The following is a 16,043-nucleotide window of genomic DNA, read 5'->3' as shown; positions in this document are numbered from 1 at the left end:
TGTCCCATAGAAAGAGCTCAGGAAAGTTTTGTGACTACATAGAGTGAATGAATACAGAGAATTCAACAACATAGTCATGGCCTTTGAAAAGGAAAAGAACTTTAGAAATCACCTCATTTAGAATGACAAGAAAGTAACATGTATTCCCCAGCCAAAGCAGACATGATTAAATGATTTCAGCACTGCTTTTATTTATTTATTTTTTTTCATTTCTTTTTTCTTCTTCTCCAGCATTGTTTTTAACTTAGCCTGGATAGAGCTCCACAATCCTCAACCCAATGTTCTAGGCAGCCACTACCAACCAATCGATGAGAGTTGAGACTTATTTGCCATCCTGGTCAGATTTGAAAACTGAGGCTTAAAGAGGCGTTGTATTGTGGCATTTTCAAAACGTAGCCCAGCTCCTTCCACCACACCCGACGCTAAAGGACTTTTCTGGCACCAATACACAGTGATTCTAAGCCTTTCACCTTTGGCTCGGCAACGGCAATTTTAGAATAGGTCCTTCACCAGGCTCCCAGGTTCTGGTTGGTAGCCCAGTGCTGCCCCCTCAGTAATCAGTCTCTCACCCCTCCCACTCTCACCCCTGGCCCTCAGCTTCCAAATTGGCCTTCGGAACCAGTCCCTGCCCCACTGAGCCTGGCGATTTCTGTCCATTGGAGAATGTGCTTGGTGAGCACGAATCTCACCACAGTTCAGCTCTCTGGGCCACTGAGAGCCTCTCTGGCCCGCTGACCCTGGTGCTAGGCCAGGCCTGAACAGTGCTAGCACAGGCACAGCCAGCCCCTGCCTCCTCCACAATGCTGACCTCCAAGCCAGCAGATGCTGGCAGCATCATTCCACCCCCACCTCGGGGGGGGAGCGGAGGAAGGAGGAAGAAGGCCAGAGCTGTCCGCCAAGAGCAGGGCCCTCGCCTTCATGGCCCGCGCCATCCCCAGTCTCTCTCAGCCTGGGGTCCCACTCACCTTCTCCTTCATCTTCTCGATCTTCTTCACAGAGCTGCGGCGCTGGGGCCGGTCCTCATGCCGGAGCAGGTTCATGCTGAGGTCTCCCGACTTGTTGAACTGCTTCTCCTCCTGCTTCTCAGCCTCCTTCAGCTTGCTTTCTGCACTGATGCTCTCCGCGTGGTACATGTGGTAGGTTTTCATGACCTGGGGACACACGAGTAGGAAGAATCCATAGCCTGCCGCGGCCCAGAACGGCGAGCTCTGTTGCCCCTGGCCCCTCCCGAGTTCTGTGCTCCAGTCAGATCTGGCCCCACCTCTTCCCACAACACACTCTGAGCACCCACATTTTTTTACTTTGGCACAAGCTCTCTGAGGACTGGAAATGATGACGGTCGTCCTCAGTAGCAGCCTCATCATCGCCACCACCAGCAGCAGCATTAAGTCCTTACTAAGAGCTAAGCACGGGTAGTCAAGAGGAAACTAACAAGGGTCACCACAGCAGGAGCATCTGGGGGTTCTCAGAGATGATACAGCATGCCCAGGAGTCCTCTCAAGCCCTGCCAGCAGTGACCTCTGCATCCCTCCACCCCCCACCAATGTCACTAGGAAAGCCCTTCCTCACGTCATACTCATGGGACTTCTAAGGGGAAACATCCTCTTCACTCACATATAAATCATTTTCTCAGTCATTTCCCAAAGTAAAATGGACCTGCAAATGACTCTGTCCAAAAGGGATATTACCAGATAACGCAATAGGTATCCTGTGCTCCCTGAAATAAACCCATCCTGGTCTGTAAAATCAATTCTTATGAAGTAAATTGCACTTTCCTACTCTACTTCCATAATAAAAATGGAGTACTGCTGTAATAAGAGAAATTTTTGAATCAGTAGAAATTCTAGACATCATCTAATCTAGCAACCACCCATTTTGACAAAAAGGGAAACTGAGACCCAGAGTGGCCAAGTATCAGTGCAGAGTCTCCAGACTTTACATCCATGCAGCCAGCATCATGATCAGGATATAGAATTTCCATCATAACAAAAAGATCCCTCACACTAAACCTCGACCTCACCTCAGCCCCATTCACTGATCTGCCTTCTGTCCCTATTGATAGGTTTTGAGCGTGTTCTAGAACTCCAGTTACACGGAATCCTATAGTATGAACTCTTTTGAATCTGCCCTCTTTCACTCAGTATATATATTTTTGAAACTCACCCATGATGTTGCATGTATCAGAAGTTCTTTTTTATTCCATTGTATGACTGTACCACAATTTGTTTATCTATTCACATGTCACAGTTGCTTGGGTCATTTAAAGCCTCTGTGAATAAAGCTGCTATAAATGTTCATGTACAATTCTCTGTGTGGACCTATGTTTTCATTCTTCTTAGGAATGGTATGGAATGATATGGAGGGTCCTATGATAAGTATATATTTAGCCAGATTAGAAATCCGGTCTCTGACTTTTAATCTGCCACTTTTCTACCATGCCATACTGTTCCCTTAATTCATTGCTATTTCCTCAACAGACCTGAATACATTTGGCCAGCTTGAGAGCAGGCTGGGCAGCCCCACACCCACAGCATTTTGTCTCTTGGACTCCTACTAGGAGTACACTTTTCTTTTGTAATATCAGGTTTATGATCATCTTTCTATGCAAGAAGCACAGACATTTCTGTCTCCTGAGCCTTGTTCATTTCCTAGTGTAGTTTGCATAATGACAGCAGCTAATAGAGCAGACATCTCCACTGGAGATGAAATGCACTCCTGCCTCACCACGCTTTGTGAGTCAAGTCCTGGAAGATAAAAAATAAATGCTGGCAAGGATGTAGAGAAAAGGAGTACTCATACGCTGTTGGTGAGGATGTAAATGAGTACAGCCATTTTTGAAAAGGGTATAGAGGTTTCTCAAAAGCAACAAAAACAAAACTATCATATGATTCAGAAGTCCTACTACTGAGTATTCTACAAAGGAAAGGAAACCAATGCTTTAAAGGAATAACTACAATTCCTTGTTTATTGCCGCACGATTCACAACAGCCAAGAGAATGAATCAACTTAAGTGGCCATCATTGGATACATGAGCAAAAATATGTGATACACTATATACAAAATGAAAGGCTACTTAGCCACAAAAAACTGTATTTGCAGCAATATAGATGGAACTTGGATATCATTACATTAGCGAAATAGACCAGTCAAAGAAAAACAAATATCACACATTCTCACCCATATATGAGGGTAAGAAAAAATTGATCTTATGGAAATAGAGAGTTAAATGACGGTTACTAGAGGCTAGGAAGTATGTGTGTGTGTGTAAGCATAGTGATGAAGAGAGGTTGGTTAATTGGTACAAGTGTAGTTACAGAGAAGGAATAAGTTCTAGTTTTTGACAGCACAGTAGAGTGACAATAGTTAATAATAATGTATCATATATTTCAAAATAACTGGAATAAAATATTTGCAATGTTCTCAGAAATAATAGATGCTTGAGGTAAAGGATATTCTAAATACTCTGAGCTGATCATTATGCATGTATCAAGATGATCACATTTGCCTAGAAATAATGTACAATTATTATTATCAAAAATCTTGAAAAGGAAAAAAATACAGGCAACTTTTCTTCCTGGGTCTTGGTGGAAAGACCTCTTCTTCGCATTCCATCCAGTTTTGCTCATTTGCAGTTGCAATAAAGACCCAAGAAACTCCCTTCTTGCTGATTTCATCCACCCTGCCTGCCAGTTCCCCTGAGATCATTTGCGGACAACTCAGTGGACCAGAAAGGGTGCCAGACTGATGTATTCTCGACATCTAGTGGCCAAAAGGAGTGACTGCAGTCTTCCAGATAACCAACCCTGATGTCATGGCTTCCAGGAACAAGATGTGGCTAAGAGGTGGGAATGCTTGCTCATGGCTGTCTCCAGGGCCCCCGTTTTCCCCCTTCTCAGCACCTTCCTCTGTCCCTCCACGTTCACAGACACCCCTGGCTTCTTTGGTTCACCATCATATTGCCGGTGCTGTTCATTGCTGGTTTCAATGATCCCTGCTTTATCTACTTTTTATATTTCAGTGTCCCAGTCTGCTTGTCTCACCACTAAGCTATTATCTGCATTGTGTAGTTCAGAGGAAGATGGAGCATTGCTATTTGCAGCGAGATCTTCCTGTCCAATCATGCATGCATACATCCATCCGTTCAAGGTCAGCGGCTCAGCTGCATGTTCTCATCTCCCATATTTTCCTTCGCCTAACTTTCTTTCTCCCCCACCCCCTTTACCTTGTTTTCTACTCTTCATGAGCCACAGAGTACTCTTCCTGCTCTCCAACAAACCAAGCTTCCCAGATAGCCTCTGAACTGCATTCCAAAAATCTCATGCTTGGAGAACACAGCCTTGAGTACTCTGAAGCCAAACTCCCTGTGAGGCAATGGATTCCTGATCCTAAGAATAACAGTGAACTTAATTGTCCAGTGTGCCTTATGTCAGACAGCTGCCACCCAAGAATTCACCTGGGGGCTTCTCTGAAATGAGTCTGCCCAGAATCCTCTACATGTTTCCTTTATTTCGTTACCTGAAAAAAACATGGGCTTCGGCACGAAAGGTCCTTAGCTCCACAGCATAGAACAGACCCTCAGTATTGCCAGCCCAGGGTATGTTAACATTTAAACTTCTATTACTTCGAAGATTGCACACCTCTCTCTGCGATACCTTCTAGTGAAGGAGTATTTCAATGAGTCTTTATCACAGTTGCAGGAGGTAGTATGATAACAATTAACAACAATGGCAGCAGCTAACATTGACCACTTACTGCGTGCCGGGTCTTGCTCTAAGCACTTTACATACACTAACTCATTTACTTCTCACAAACTCCCGGCGAAACTCTACGTTCTCTGTTTAGTAGACGGGGAAACCATGGCCCAAAACAGTCCAACAAGCTTTTCGAGGTCAGAAAGCAGGTGAGTGGAGAGCCAAGGCTCAAAGGCAAGGTGGCTGACCCCAGAGGCTGGGCCTAATGAGCACACATAAAATAGGGATGGATGACAGGATCCTCTAGCCCATAGGGGTTTAGGAGACCTGGTTCAGGGATTCAACCCTACTTGCTGGGTGACTGGACAGACTTGTCCCCTCTGGGCCTGCCTTGTGAGGATCAGATGGGGGTTGAGAGGGAAAGTGCTCTGTAAACTGCACGTATAAAGTGACCACAGGACAGCAGCACATGCCCAGGGCTGGGAAGGGGCAGAGGTGGACACAAGAGCTCAGGTGAGACCAAGTTGCCGAACTGGGGATCTCTGAAGGGCTCCTCAGAGGTAACCATCTGCTTGATTCCAGATGAGGGTTCACTCTCCAGCCCTTCATAGTCTTTCAGGGAGGGTCTCCCAACAAGCCTAGGGAAAGACCTTGCAGGGACATGTAAGTTAAGACCCCATCTCAGTTTCATGGGTTCTCAGAATATAAGAGCTAGAAGGTCCTCCAGAAATCCTGGTGTTCTCACCCCTCCCTGAGGGAAACTGAGGTTCATAAATAGCAAGTGTGTCGTCTAAAGTCACACAACAAGCCAGGCAAAGCTGAGACCACAGGCCTGGTCTTTCACCCACAAGGCATCGCCTCTTCTGGTAATCACGATGCCTTTTGCTGTGTACACATTGCCTTTGCCTCTTCCCACATCCTCGGATTCTGAAAACAACTAAGTGTTATCTGCGCAGTCCTTCAGACCCTCTCATTTAAATGCAAAAGAAGGCAAACAAAATCTGGAAGCTGACAGCATCGATAAAGGGACATGGTGGGGCAGGATAAGGATCAGTTGTTAGAAAACAGCTTCTCAATGATGCAGTCCACGCATGCTTCCTCTACTCCGCAGGCAGGGCCGTCTCTGGGCACAGCAGCCTGCTGACTCCAGCACGTGTGCATGGGTGAGACCCTGGGCCAATGCATGCCAAAGACCTCCTAGAAGGAAAAGAGGAGTCCTCAAATTGTGCAACCACCCACAGTCTATGGCCTACCCTACATTCTCTGTAAAACGAAATCTCTATTTTAATTAATTTATTTTTCATATTTATAGACTATTTTGCCCCAGCTAGAAGGCAAAGTCCTGAGGCCAGGATCTTGTTCATGATCACATTCCCTATCCCTAAGCAGAGACTGGTGCCCAGCAAGTGTCAATATATTTTTGTATGAACGAATGTTTGGCTGGCTGACTGGATCAACAGATCAATGGATATAGTTGGATAGGTGGGTAGATAGGTGGATGAATGGACAGATAGGTGGGTGGGAAGGTGGATGGATGCACTGATGGGTGGATGGATGAACAGATAAGTGGGAGGGCAGGCAGATGGGTATGTGGATAGATGGATGGATGGATGGATGGATGGACGGACGGACGGACGGATGGACGGATGGCTGGCTGGATAAGTGGGTGGGTAGGTGGACTGATGCATGGATGGGTGGATGAATGGGTGAGTGGATGGAAGAGAGAAAGGGAGAGGAGGTTAAAAGCGGGAGGTGTAGTTCTATGACTTTTGATCTGGTGAGTATATTTGGGGATTGAGAGACAGCTTTACCTTCAATTATTAACTATGTCTTGAGTAGTTCAATATGCGCCAGGTACCATACTAGGAAATATGCAGTGCAGGAGAATATAGAGTCTCTGCCCTCATAGAATACACACTGTAGTAGGCACACAGACAATTTCGCAAGTGGTCATCACATGATGTGGTAAGTGCGATGATGAGGAGTACAGGGTGCTACAGAAAGGCTTCCTGGAAGAAGTGATACCAAAACTGGACCCTGAGAGAAGAGCAGCTGCAAGTGGTGAGCAGAGCTTGGGGTGAACCAGGGTGTCCCAGATGAAAGGAGCAGTGTGAGCATCAAGCACCGGGGAAAGGAGCCAAACAGGCCTGAGGAGCAGCCTGTAGGTGGAGGAGCATCAGGCGTTTGGTTGAGCACCGGCCAATGGCTCCGCTTCCTCATCCTCCCTAGCTACTCCCCATCCGTGGACATCTGTTGTTTTTCTTTGCCAGGATCATCTAGGCCTCCTTCCTCAGGAACAGCTTCCTGATTTTCCTTGAGGAAATCCCCCAAATTCCCCTCCACTATCTCAGTCCACGGGGTTCATGGGAAACCCCCAGTCAGTGGGGGTGGGCATGGGACTCAGGTCTGGCCAATCGTAAACACTGGGCTAAGCCCATAATGACTGGGGCTCATGAGCTCAGCCAGGCCAATTACAGGCTACCCTGGGACTCTGCAGGGCAACACCGGGAAGGGTGTTCTTTCCACCCCAGTGGGGATGGAGGGAGGCTGGTGGGAAGCGGGTGCCCACCATGTGGGAGAAGCCCACACAGAGGAAGCCCACACAGAGGAAGACAAAACCAGAACGGGGGACGAGGCTGATTCCCAAGGATGGATGGATGGATGGATGGATGGATGGATAGATGGATGGATGGATGGATGGATGGATGGAGAAAGGACAAGCAGAAGCAGGGCGGTGGGAGAGAAGGAAAGGTGAGAATAGAATAACACAAGGGAGAGGCAGTTCTACTGCCTTTTATCTGGTGGGTATGTTGGGGGGGTGAGTGGCAGTCACATCTTCAATTATTAAATATTTATTGAGCAGTTCATTATGTGACAAGTACCATACTAGGTATACCCGAAACACTGCAGTGTGGAACACAGATGCGGTCTCTGCCCTCACAAATACACACTCTGCTGGTGGACAGACAGACCAGTGTGTGAGCCTCTGGATCCAGCTATGCCTGAGCTACCTGCTCATGTGATTCATTAGATTGTCATTTTTACCTAGGCCAGTTTGCACCGGGATTCTGTCCCTTGCTACTGGAGAGTCCCACAAGGCAGACTTCCTTCTCTTCTAGCCTCCCTACCGCCCATACTGGTCCTGGTCCCAAAGTGGGCAAGCTTAGTGTAGTGACTCATGAGCAATACTGAGTGACTGGGCAGGAGGCTCCTCCTCTCGTAGGCTGGCTGCTGCTTCCCTGCTGTTCCACACACGGCTCCCTCGGCTTCTCTCTCTGCGCAGGGACACTTCTTGGTCATGCAGGCAGTGTTTCCAAGGTGGGAAAAGGGAACCACTCCTGTAAACTAGGTGGTTTTTGGTGTCACTGATGTGTTATTAGCTCTCCTCAACTCTCTCAGGATCCTTCTGATTCCATCGTGAGGAAGCACTCCTGGGCAGTCTGTGCCCATGTCCTGAAGGCCCCTCCGCCACTTCTCCGGCAGGCACACACTTGAAGGCACAAGGCTGCTGGATTTTCACATTAACTAACAGAACACTTCTAAGTACACCAAGCTGCCTTTCATTTGCTCATGTGACATGCCATTTCTTTAGAAAATAAGTGCAGGTAGTTAGTTTGTATGTACTTATAGAAATAGTCTAACATATTTATACACATAGGTGAGGGGAGTTGAAAGGCACAGGGAACAGTCAGAAGGGCGTCTCCCAAGATGGCGCTAAAACACTATATGGAACCAAACAAAGACAACAAAGGCCCTAAACTCCTGCTCTTCCTGCGCGCGCGAAACTTAAACCTATGCACAAATATTATCTCCCTATAGGAATACTACCTCATAGCTCCCTCCAATAAAGGCCCTAAGATGGCACTGGCCGGCACCGCCAGGCTCCAGTAGAGCACTGGCCGCCCCCTCCCAAACCGATAAATACAGACCTCTCTCACCGTCGCTCTCTCACTCCCCCTTCCCTACCAGGCGGTTACAGACCCTCTTCCCTCTCCCCGTGGCCGCTGCTCTAATAAATCTCTTGGCCTCAAAGGGTGTTGAGTCTCGCTGGCGCCATCGTCCTTCAGGAGTGCTTAAGCACACAGACTCTGTCCAACGAAGCAACCCTATTATAAGGACCCCATAGGAGTGGAGGCCCTAACCATTAGTGAGATGAAACAATCTCCAAGGTCTAACTACAAAAACAAGATGTAGTTGTTACCACTTGTGTAAAACGGGAATGTGTAGATATGCCTACGTTTATCGCTTGGTGATGAATAAAATATGTCTGGAAGGAGATACTCCTAAACTAGATGCCAGTAACCTAGTAACAGGGGTTATATGGGGACGGGGGAAGAGTTGGGAGACGGATTTCTCCCCATCTACTTTGTTGTACTACTTAATTACTGTTCTTTTAAACCACATGTGTGCATTGTCTATTACTAAATGTAAATATTAAACAATATTTAACAAGAAAAGCCCTCTAGTATAATAAAGAACAGACCTGAAGGACAGGAAATCAAAGAGGAGGTGTTTGCACATTTTCCAGCAAAACATTCTTAGGGCTCAGGCTGACCCAGTGGCCCGGGGGACGGAGAGAGGAGAGACTCAGAACTATGTAGGAAAAATACTTATGCTTCATTCTTCCATTAAAGACAATGATTTAGCACTAATGTTTGCCGGGCACTCTATGCCAATCACTTTCCTCAGAATAATCCAGACAGATGAGCTGGTAACAGCCCTAGACAGCAGGGAGGGGCTGGGCTCAGAGAGTTTGTGTCGTAGGCTTTGCCCCCCTGACTTTAAAACCTGTGCTCTTCCAGGATGCATGGCTGCTTCTCCATTAACTAAGACTGGGAGAGGTAAAGGTCAACTTAAAGAAAAAATACGAAATACATGACAGAGGGCTCAATGATAGGTGAAACCGTGGGTGTTGAACCTGAATGTCATTCTAGAAAGATACATAGCGAGACCGGGGTGGAGCCAGGACCAGAATCCAGGTTCCTTGGCTCCCATCCTCAGACTCTCTCTACCACCCGCATCCCTGAGGGTGGGCATCCGGAAGGAGACACCATTGCAAAATGCGCGTATTGGCCCACAGGTGATTTTATTCCTCTGAGCACAGCACACAACCAAATCAAGGCTAGAACAAATAAAATGCAGAGCCATTCCTGATTCCAATTAGGGTCTGTTGCCACCAGCTGAAGAAGTCACAGGGCCCTTCCCGCAGTGCTGTGCTTGGACGGCAGGCCCACAGTCCCGCCTGGAAGAGCTTGGAGAACGGCTGCTGTCACAGAGTGGTGGGGGGGAGACACACTGCTCATCAGTGACTAACACAGATGCCTTTCATGGTCTAGAGAGAAGCTGAATAGCTGAACACGTTTTTAGATGAATAATGAACACAGAGTGGAAGCTTTTGGTTGTTTGATAGTTGTTTTGGTTTGGTTTTGCCTCTTCTGGAAGGACTGGTTCACACTCTCAACCTCTGCCCTTTTTTTCTCTCAGGCCAAGGGGCATTTTGTGACACAAAGGGAAGTTCAGGGAGAAAGAGGTGAAGTGGTGTACGTGTATGTGCACTTGCGTGTGTGTATGTACATGCATACATGTGAGTGTGTGTACGTGTGTGGTGCATTTCACTTGTGCTAGCATGCTCTAGAGAGGAGGTCACCTCAAGGTGCTGAGGACTAGGAATGGCTTACTGAATGAATGAATGAATGAACAAAATGCCCAGTCCTGCAGACTTCTCTGCAATCTTCCTGGCCTCAGATGGAGACAAGCCTTTCCCTAAAGCAGGCGATGGATGATGACCTTTAGCATTTATCTCTATCGTCAGAACACCCAATAGTAACCCCTGGTCAGACCATCACCCCTCCCTTATGGAACAGTAAAAAGAAACAAGTAGGACTTACAGGATAATCCTTTCTCTGCATCATTTGTTCCTCCGTTACAACAGCCATGACCCTGGGCTGGGGGATACAGGGCACCATATAAACTTGCATAACCAGACAATTAGAAAGTGATCAAAAGAGATTCCCAGCAACGAAGCATGAGATTTGGGGTGCCCCCAGCTGGATGGCCAGGGTAAACTGTTTGCAAAGAGGGCCACAATCATTCCTGGCATCACTGCGGGCCCAGTCCTTCATGTCGTGATTCTGCGGCAACTGCCACTGAGAGGGGCCGAGAGGGGAGCTCTCTTTTCCATCTCATGACTCAGGGCCTGGCTGTGTGACTTGCCAAGGGGATGTCAGCAAGTGTGACACAAGCAGAAGCTTGAAAAGTACTTGCATATGGGGACTTGCCCACTCTGGGCTCCTTTTCTTTTTTAATTGGCCAGAACATTACAGCCACATGAGTAGTCCCCGTGGTGATCCACAGAATCAGGAGCACATAAAATATGCTTATATTAAGCCACCGAGTATTGAGGCAGTTTGTTACACAGCAATGGATAAAAGGCCCTAAGCAAGTTTGCTTCTCTATGCCTTTATTTTTTAAATCCATAACAAGGTAAGAGCATTAATTAAATAATATATATAAAGTACCTAATATGGTGTGAGACGCTTTTTTTTTTAGTTGGGGTCTCACTCTGTCACCCAGGCTGGAGGACAGTGGCACATTCATGACCACTGCAGCCTCAACCTCCTGGACTCAGGTGATCCTTCCACCTCAGCCTCCTGGGTTGCTGGGGTTACAGGCACACGTCACCATACTCGACCGATATTTTTATTTTTTTTAGAGGTAAGCTCTTGCTATGTTGCCCAGGCTGGTCTCAACCTCCTGGACTCAAGCAATCCTCCCACCTTGGCCCCCCAAAGTGCTGGAGTTGCAGGAGTGAGCCACCGTGCCTGGCCTAGCGTGAAATATATTCTAAACTCACTAGATACACTTACCAAATGTTTACAGTTATTTAGATCATCCCTGTTTTGACAACAAAGAGAAGGAAGGCCAAAGAGGTTAACTGACTTAGCCAAACTGGTAAGTGGTGCAGCAGGAATTCAAAACCAGATGTGTCTGTGATCAGTTGTGCTGCTGCGATCCTACGTTGCCTTCCCTGCTGAGAATTCCCTTTCTCTCCCTTTCGTTCCTTCTGCTTCTTGAATTCCTCCAGCCCAAAGGCACCAAGCTCAAAGCGCACCCTGGAACACTGTAGCCCACTTTTCTGCATCGCCTTACTTCTTTTCCTCCTTCCCTCCCTCCTCCTTTCAGCCAATCAATCACTCACGCATGCACACTCTCCCTCAACAAATCGGCATCCATCCCCTGCTATGTGCTGGCTCTACTGTGAGCTCTGGGCACACTGTGGAAAGCAAGGTCCAGCCCCACAGAGCTCACAGGGGAGGTGCCTCTCCTGTAAGCCCTTGTGTGCAGCACAAACGAGGTTCTGTCTTGTGTCGTATCATCGGTTCACATGCTACTCCTATCTCTCTCTCCAGATTCCAAACTCCTGGGGAGCAGAAAGTATCTAGACTATGGAATGCCCTCTGCAGAATTCTGAGTAGGACAATCCCAGCGGGTTACCAGTCTTGCACATTTATCACCCACCTATATTTATTTATTCCACACTTATCAAGGAGGTGCAAATAGTAATAATAATAGCAATATTAAGAACTTATAATACATTATGCCCTTTTGTTCTTAACATACTTTGCATATATGATCTTTGATCCTCACAAAAGTGTGCAATAGCAGGTATTATCATTTCTACTTAACACCTGCCTGAATTTGAACCCAGATCTTCGGCTTCAGAGTCTGTGCTTTAAACCAGTGGGCTATTCTGCCCCCTAGTGACCAGTGGATGCAGAGCAATATGTATTCTGAAGCAACAATTCTTCCTTTACCCGAGGAATGGGAATGACCTAACCAAAAACTGTCCAGGGATCAAGTTTTGCTCCTTAATCTGGAATCATAAAATGAAGCTTCAACTTCTGTCTAGGAACTCTCATCTTCATTTTAATGACTGGAAGACTGAAACCAAGAAAAACAAAGCCTTGCCCAAGTTCTACCGTTGGTTAGGGTCTGAGGCAGGTCTAGACCTTCCAGCAAGGCTCTTGGCCCCCGAGGAATCTTCCACCTGCTGACCACACAGGATGTAAACAGAAAAAGATAATACTACAAAAATCCTACCAAAGAGAAGGGGCTCCTCATAGCCTGCTGTCATTTCCTCTCATACCAGGGATTTTCGAGTATCATTTTAGCAACAGAATTCCACCCCGCCCCCACCCACACACTGTTAATGAGAAGCTTTATAAGGAACCACTATATGCTTAAAACATAACAGTGCTGCTCTGCTCTGATTGTTGTAGGCACTCTACCTGCTGGGTGTACCCTGCCCTGTTCCCCAGGCCTCTGTGGGGCTCTCGCCGTTCCTCTCCAAGGACGCCACAGGCTCCTCAAGGAACAGTCTGTGAGTTCCTGCACAGAACTTCCACAACTGCCGTTATGTTGCGTTCATACCCCATTGGCTTGCCTTCTTGGCTTCTAACACTCGCCTCAAGTGCAATTAGATTTTGACTCTCAGCAGGCAGAAAATTCAGCTCTGGCTAAACTGTGACGTCCTGAAGTTGTGCCTTAGAGACAGCAAGCCATGCTCATTCATCACCTCACGGGAGCCTAAGAACTGTGCTCCATTTTGCAGATGAGGATCCTGAGACCCAGACAAGCTGCATGCCTGCCTGTGGTCCCACAGTCAGTAAGGAGTGGCCTCCACTGCAGTCTGTGCTCCCTGACTCTGAAACCTACATTTCTACTCTCAGAAGCCTTCTTATCCATACTCCCCCGGCCCCGACTTTGTGTCCTTGGCGTTCACGGGGAACACATCCCACCGCAGCGGGCCATTCGAATTCTCGTGACCTTTTACAAACTAGACATGCTGAGGCTTTCACTTAGATGGAAAGAATCAGAAGCTGGGACTGTGAGTCGCTGCATCCCGGAAGGAAGGCCCACTGCCATCCAGCAAAAGCACAGAAAAAAGGCCCAGGGTCATGCCGGACCTCTGTGTCACCTCCCTCCAGCTCTGGGGCTAAAGACAGGAGACCCGATCCCGGACAGCCACGAGTCTGGGCAGGACTTACTGTGTAAAGCTCATTGGTCACCTTCAGGAGCTCCTCGTGCATCTGCAGGCCGATCTCCTTGCTCTGGAATACGAAGAAGAAACGTCAGGGGGAGAAGCTTGATGGCTGCATTTACCAGTTCCTTTTCAACACAGGAAGTTCAGGTGGTGGGGTGGGAAGGGGTACAGAAATCAACATAAACCTCACTGATCTAGACCTGAATTTCTCACCTTCTGCCATGAAGCAAATCCACAGAGAGAGGTTCCTTGCCAACAGGATTCCCTGGTCATATGAATGGGGAACCCTACACATGTGACTCTCAGTGACACGAGCATATTAAAGATCTGGGGAAGCCCCACAGACCCCTCCTTTAATTCTGTGTGTCCTAGGCTGGCATGGCCAGAGTGTGTGATCCTTGCTTAGTCCTCATGAACAACTCAAAGAGTGGAGATCCACAGAACACAGTTTGAGAAACAATGACCCAGCCTTCCAATTCCTCGAGAAAGTAACCACTAATTCTCGGGTCCTCCAGGAAATGCCTCCCACCAGCAAGTCAATGTCCACCTGCTTCCTGAAGACTTTTCTTCCTCCACCAGGAATCAGCAGTTGGCACCCACTTGGACTTCAACCTCCTGGCTTTCAGGGCCTGCTCACCGCAGATGCCTTAATCTTCATTTCAGTTCAGCCCCCTCCCACTGTGCCGGTCCCCTGACTTGCCTATCCTCGCCCTGTCACTACCTGGATCCTGACATGGTGGCAGGTTCACACTGTCAAGGGAACAGGAACATCCAGGTTAGCAGAAAGTCCACGGGAATACCAGGCAAGAGAGCTAGGTTCTCATTTCTGCTGTGTAATCGACTAGCCGTGTGGCCTCGGCAAGGTACTTTCCTCTCTGAGCCTTAGTTACCTCATTATCAAATAAAAAGCTTAAATTGAAACAACACTTTCCAAAGCATGGTCCAGAGGTAACTGTTAAGTGCTATACTAAAAAAGGGGGCAGGGGCTTCTGTGACCACAGGCATTTGGGAAAAGCTGGTTGAACAAAGGTTGACAAGCTTGCTAACTGCAGGACTTTTCAGTGTCTTTAATATCCTTATGTATGTGGAGACTTTCTAAGGGAGTGCTGTAGTATGTATTTTTGTTACCATAATCCTTTTTGTATGAGGTGACTTACATAATATTGAAGGACATGATTCAGAAAACCATGAGAAAATTATCTCCAGTTTCCACACAGCCTGAAGAGCCTCGAATTCTTTGTTTTTTATTTATGATTATGATTTTGGTAAATACTCTCTGCTAAGGTCTGAATGTTTGTATCCCCCCAAAAATCCATATGTTAAAATCTTAATCCCCAAGGTCTTTGGAAGTGATTAGGTCATAAGGGTGAAGCCCTCATGAATGGGATTAGTATCCTCATAAAAGAAGCCTCAGAGAGCTCCTTCACCCCTTCCGCCATGCAAGGACAAAGCAAACAGGTACACTCTATGAACCAGGAAGTGGGCTTTCACCCCATAAAATATCTGCCAGCACCTTGATCTTGGACTTCTCAGCCTCCAGAACGGTGAGAAATACATTTCTGTTGTTTTTAAGTCACGCAGTCTATATTTTGTTACAGCGTCCTAAAAGGACTAAGACATTCTCCCTGTTTGCCCTGACCACTGTGTTAGGTTTCCATATTGAAAATGGGAACCCTGATCTCTGCTCCTTGGACAGCTGAGACCTTCTGTTCTCCCTTTCAGCTTCCTCAGACAGCAGCTAAAAGGCAGAGACCAACCTTCCTCCCATCCCCACACAAGTCAGGAGACTCTGAACCCAGTGGTAGCTGAGGAAGGCTTAGGATCAGAATGATGCCTTCTCAGACTCCTTCTCCTAGCCCTGCAGCCCTTCCTGTAAGCTTCTGGGCCAGCATTGCAAGAATCCCCCCTCTGAAGGTAGGCTTGGCTTGCACTGGATCTCTTAAGAGATAGCAAAAAACATGGGGGCAATGCAGAGATCTGCTTAGACCTCCCTCCAACTTAGGTGGTAAAAGAGAGGAGACTCAATCCAAAACCACAACAGAGCCTGTGCAGAATTTTCGATGCAGAGCTCAATGGGGACTGTCAGCGGCGTCTTGTGAGTTCTGTAATGGTGCTCTATGAAGACAACTGCCTAGCCTCATCTCTTATTCTCCATGAGTCTCTCAGATGTGCAGTCAGTGTCTCAGTTTCCCCTGTGGTCTCTGCCTCATCACTACTGCCTCCAGATTCTCTGATACCCTCCAGTGGCCTCTTGTCAGTCCTCAGACTCCCCAACATCTCCGACACCCAAGACCCTGTTATGTGTTTAT

The 16,043-nt window shown here is 47.4% G+C and overlaps 1 protein-coding gene across 1 annotated transcript in view; it reads right to left on the bottom strand.

Moving 5' to 3' along the window:
• The window catches only part of LOC103272160 (SLIT-ROBO Rho GTPase-activating protein 3), a 214,048-nt gene that overhangs the window by 36,489 nt on the left and 161,516 nt on the right, over window positions 1-16,043 (bottom strand). Inside the window, exons 4-5 of the mRNA XM_008069651.2 lie at window positions 13,739-13,801; window positions 966-1,151 (exon numbers count right to left, since the gene is read on the bottom strand). Of these exons, the coding sequence (XP_008067842.2) occupies window positions 966-1,151; window positions 13,739-13,801 (249 nt within the window). The remainder of the gene's footprint in view (window positions 1-965; window positions 1,152-13,738; window positions 13,802-16,043) is intronic.

The sequence above is a fragment of the Carlito syrichta genome, unplaced genomic scaffold, assembly GCF_000164805.1.
Source record: "Carlito syrichta isolate Samal-C Ts95f unplaced genomic scaffold, Tarsius_syrichta-2.0.1 Scaffold312152, whole genome shotgun sequence".
NCBI classification, from domain to species: Eukaryota; Metazoa; Chordata; class Mammalia; order Primates; family Tarsiidae; genus Carlito; species Carlito syrichta.
This window is presented reverse-complemented; position numbering and strand designations above follow the sequence as displayed.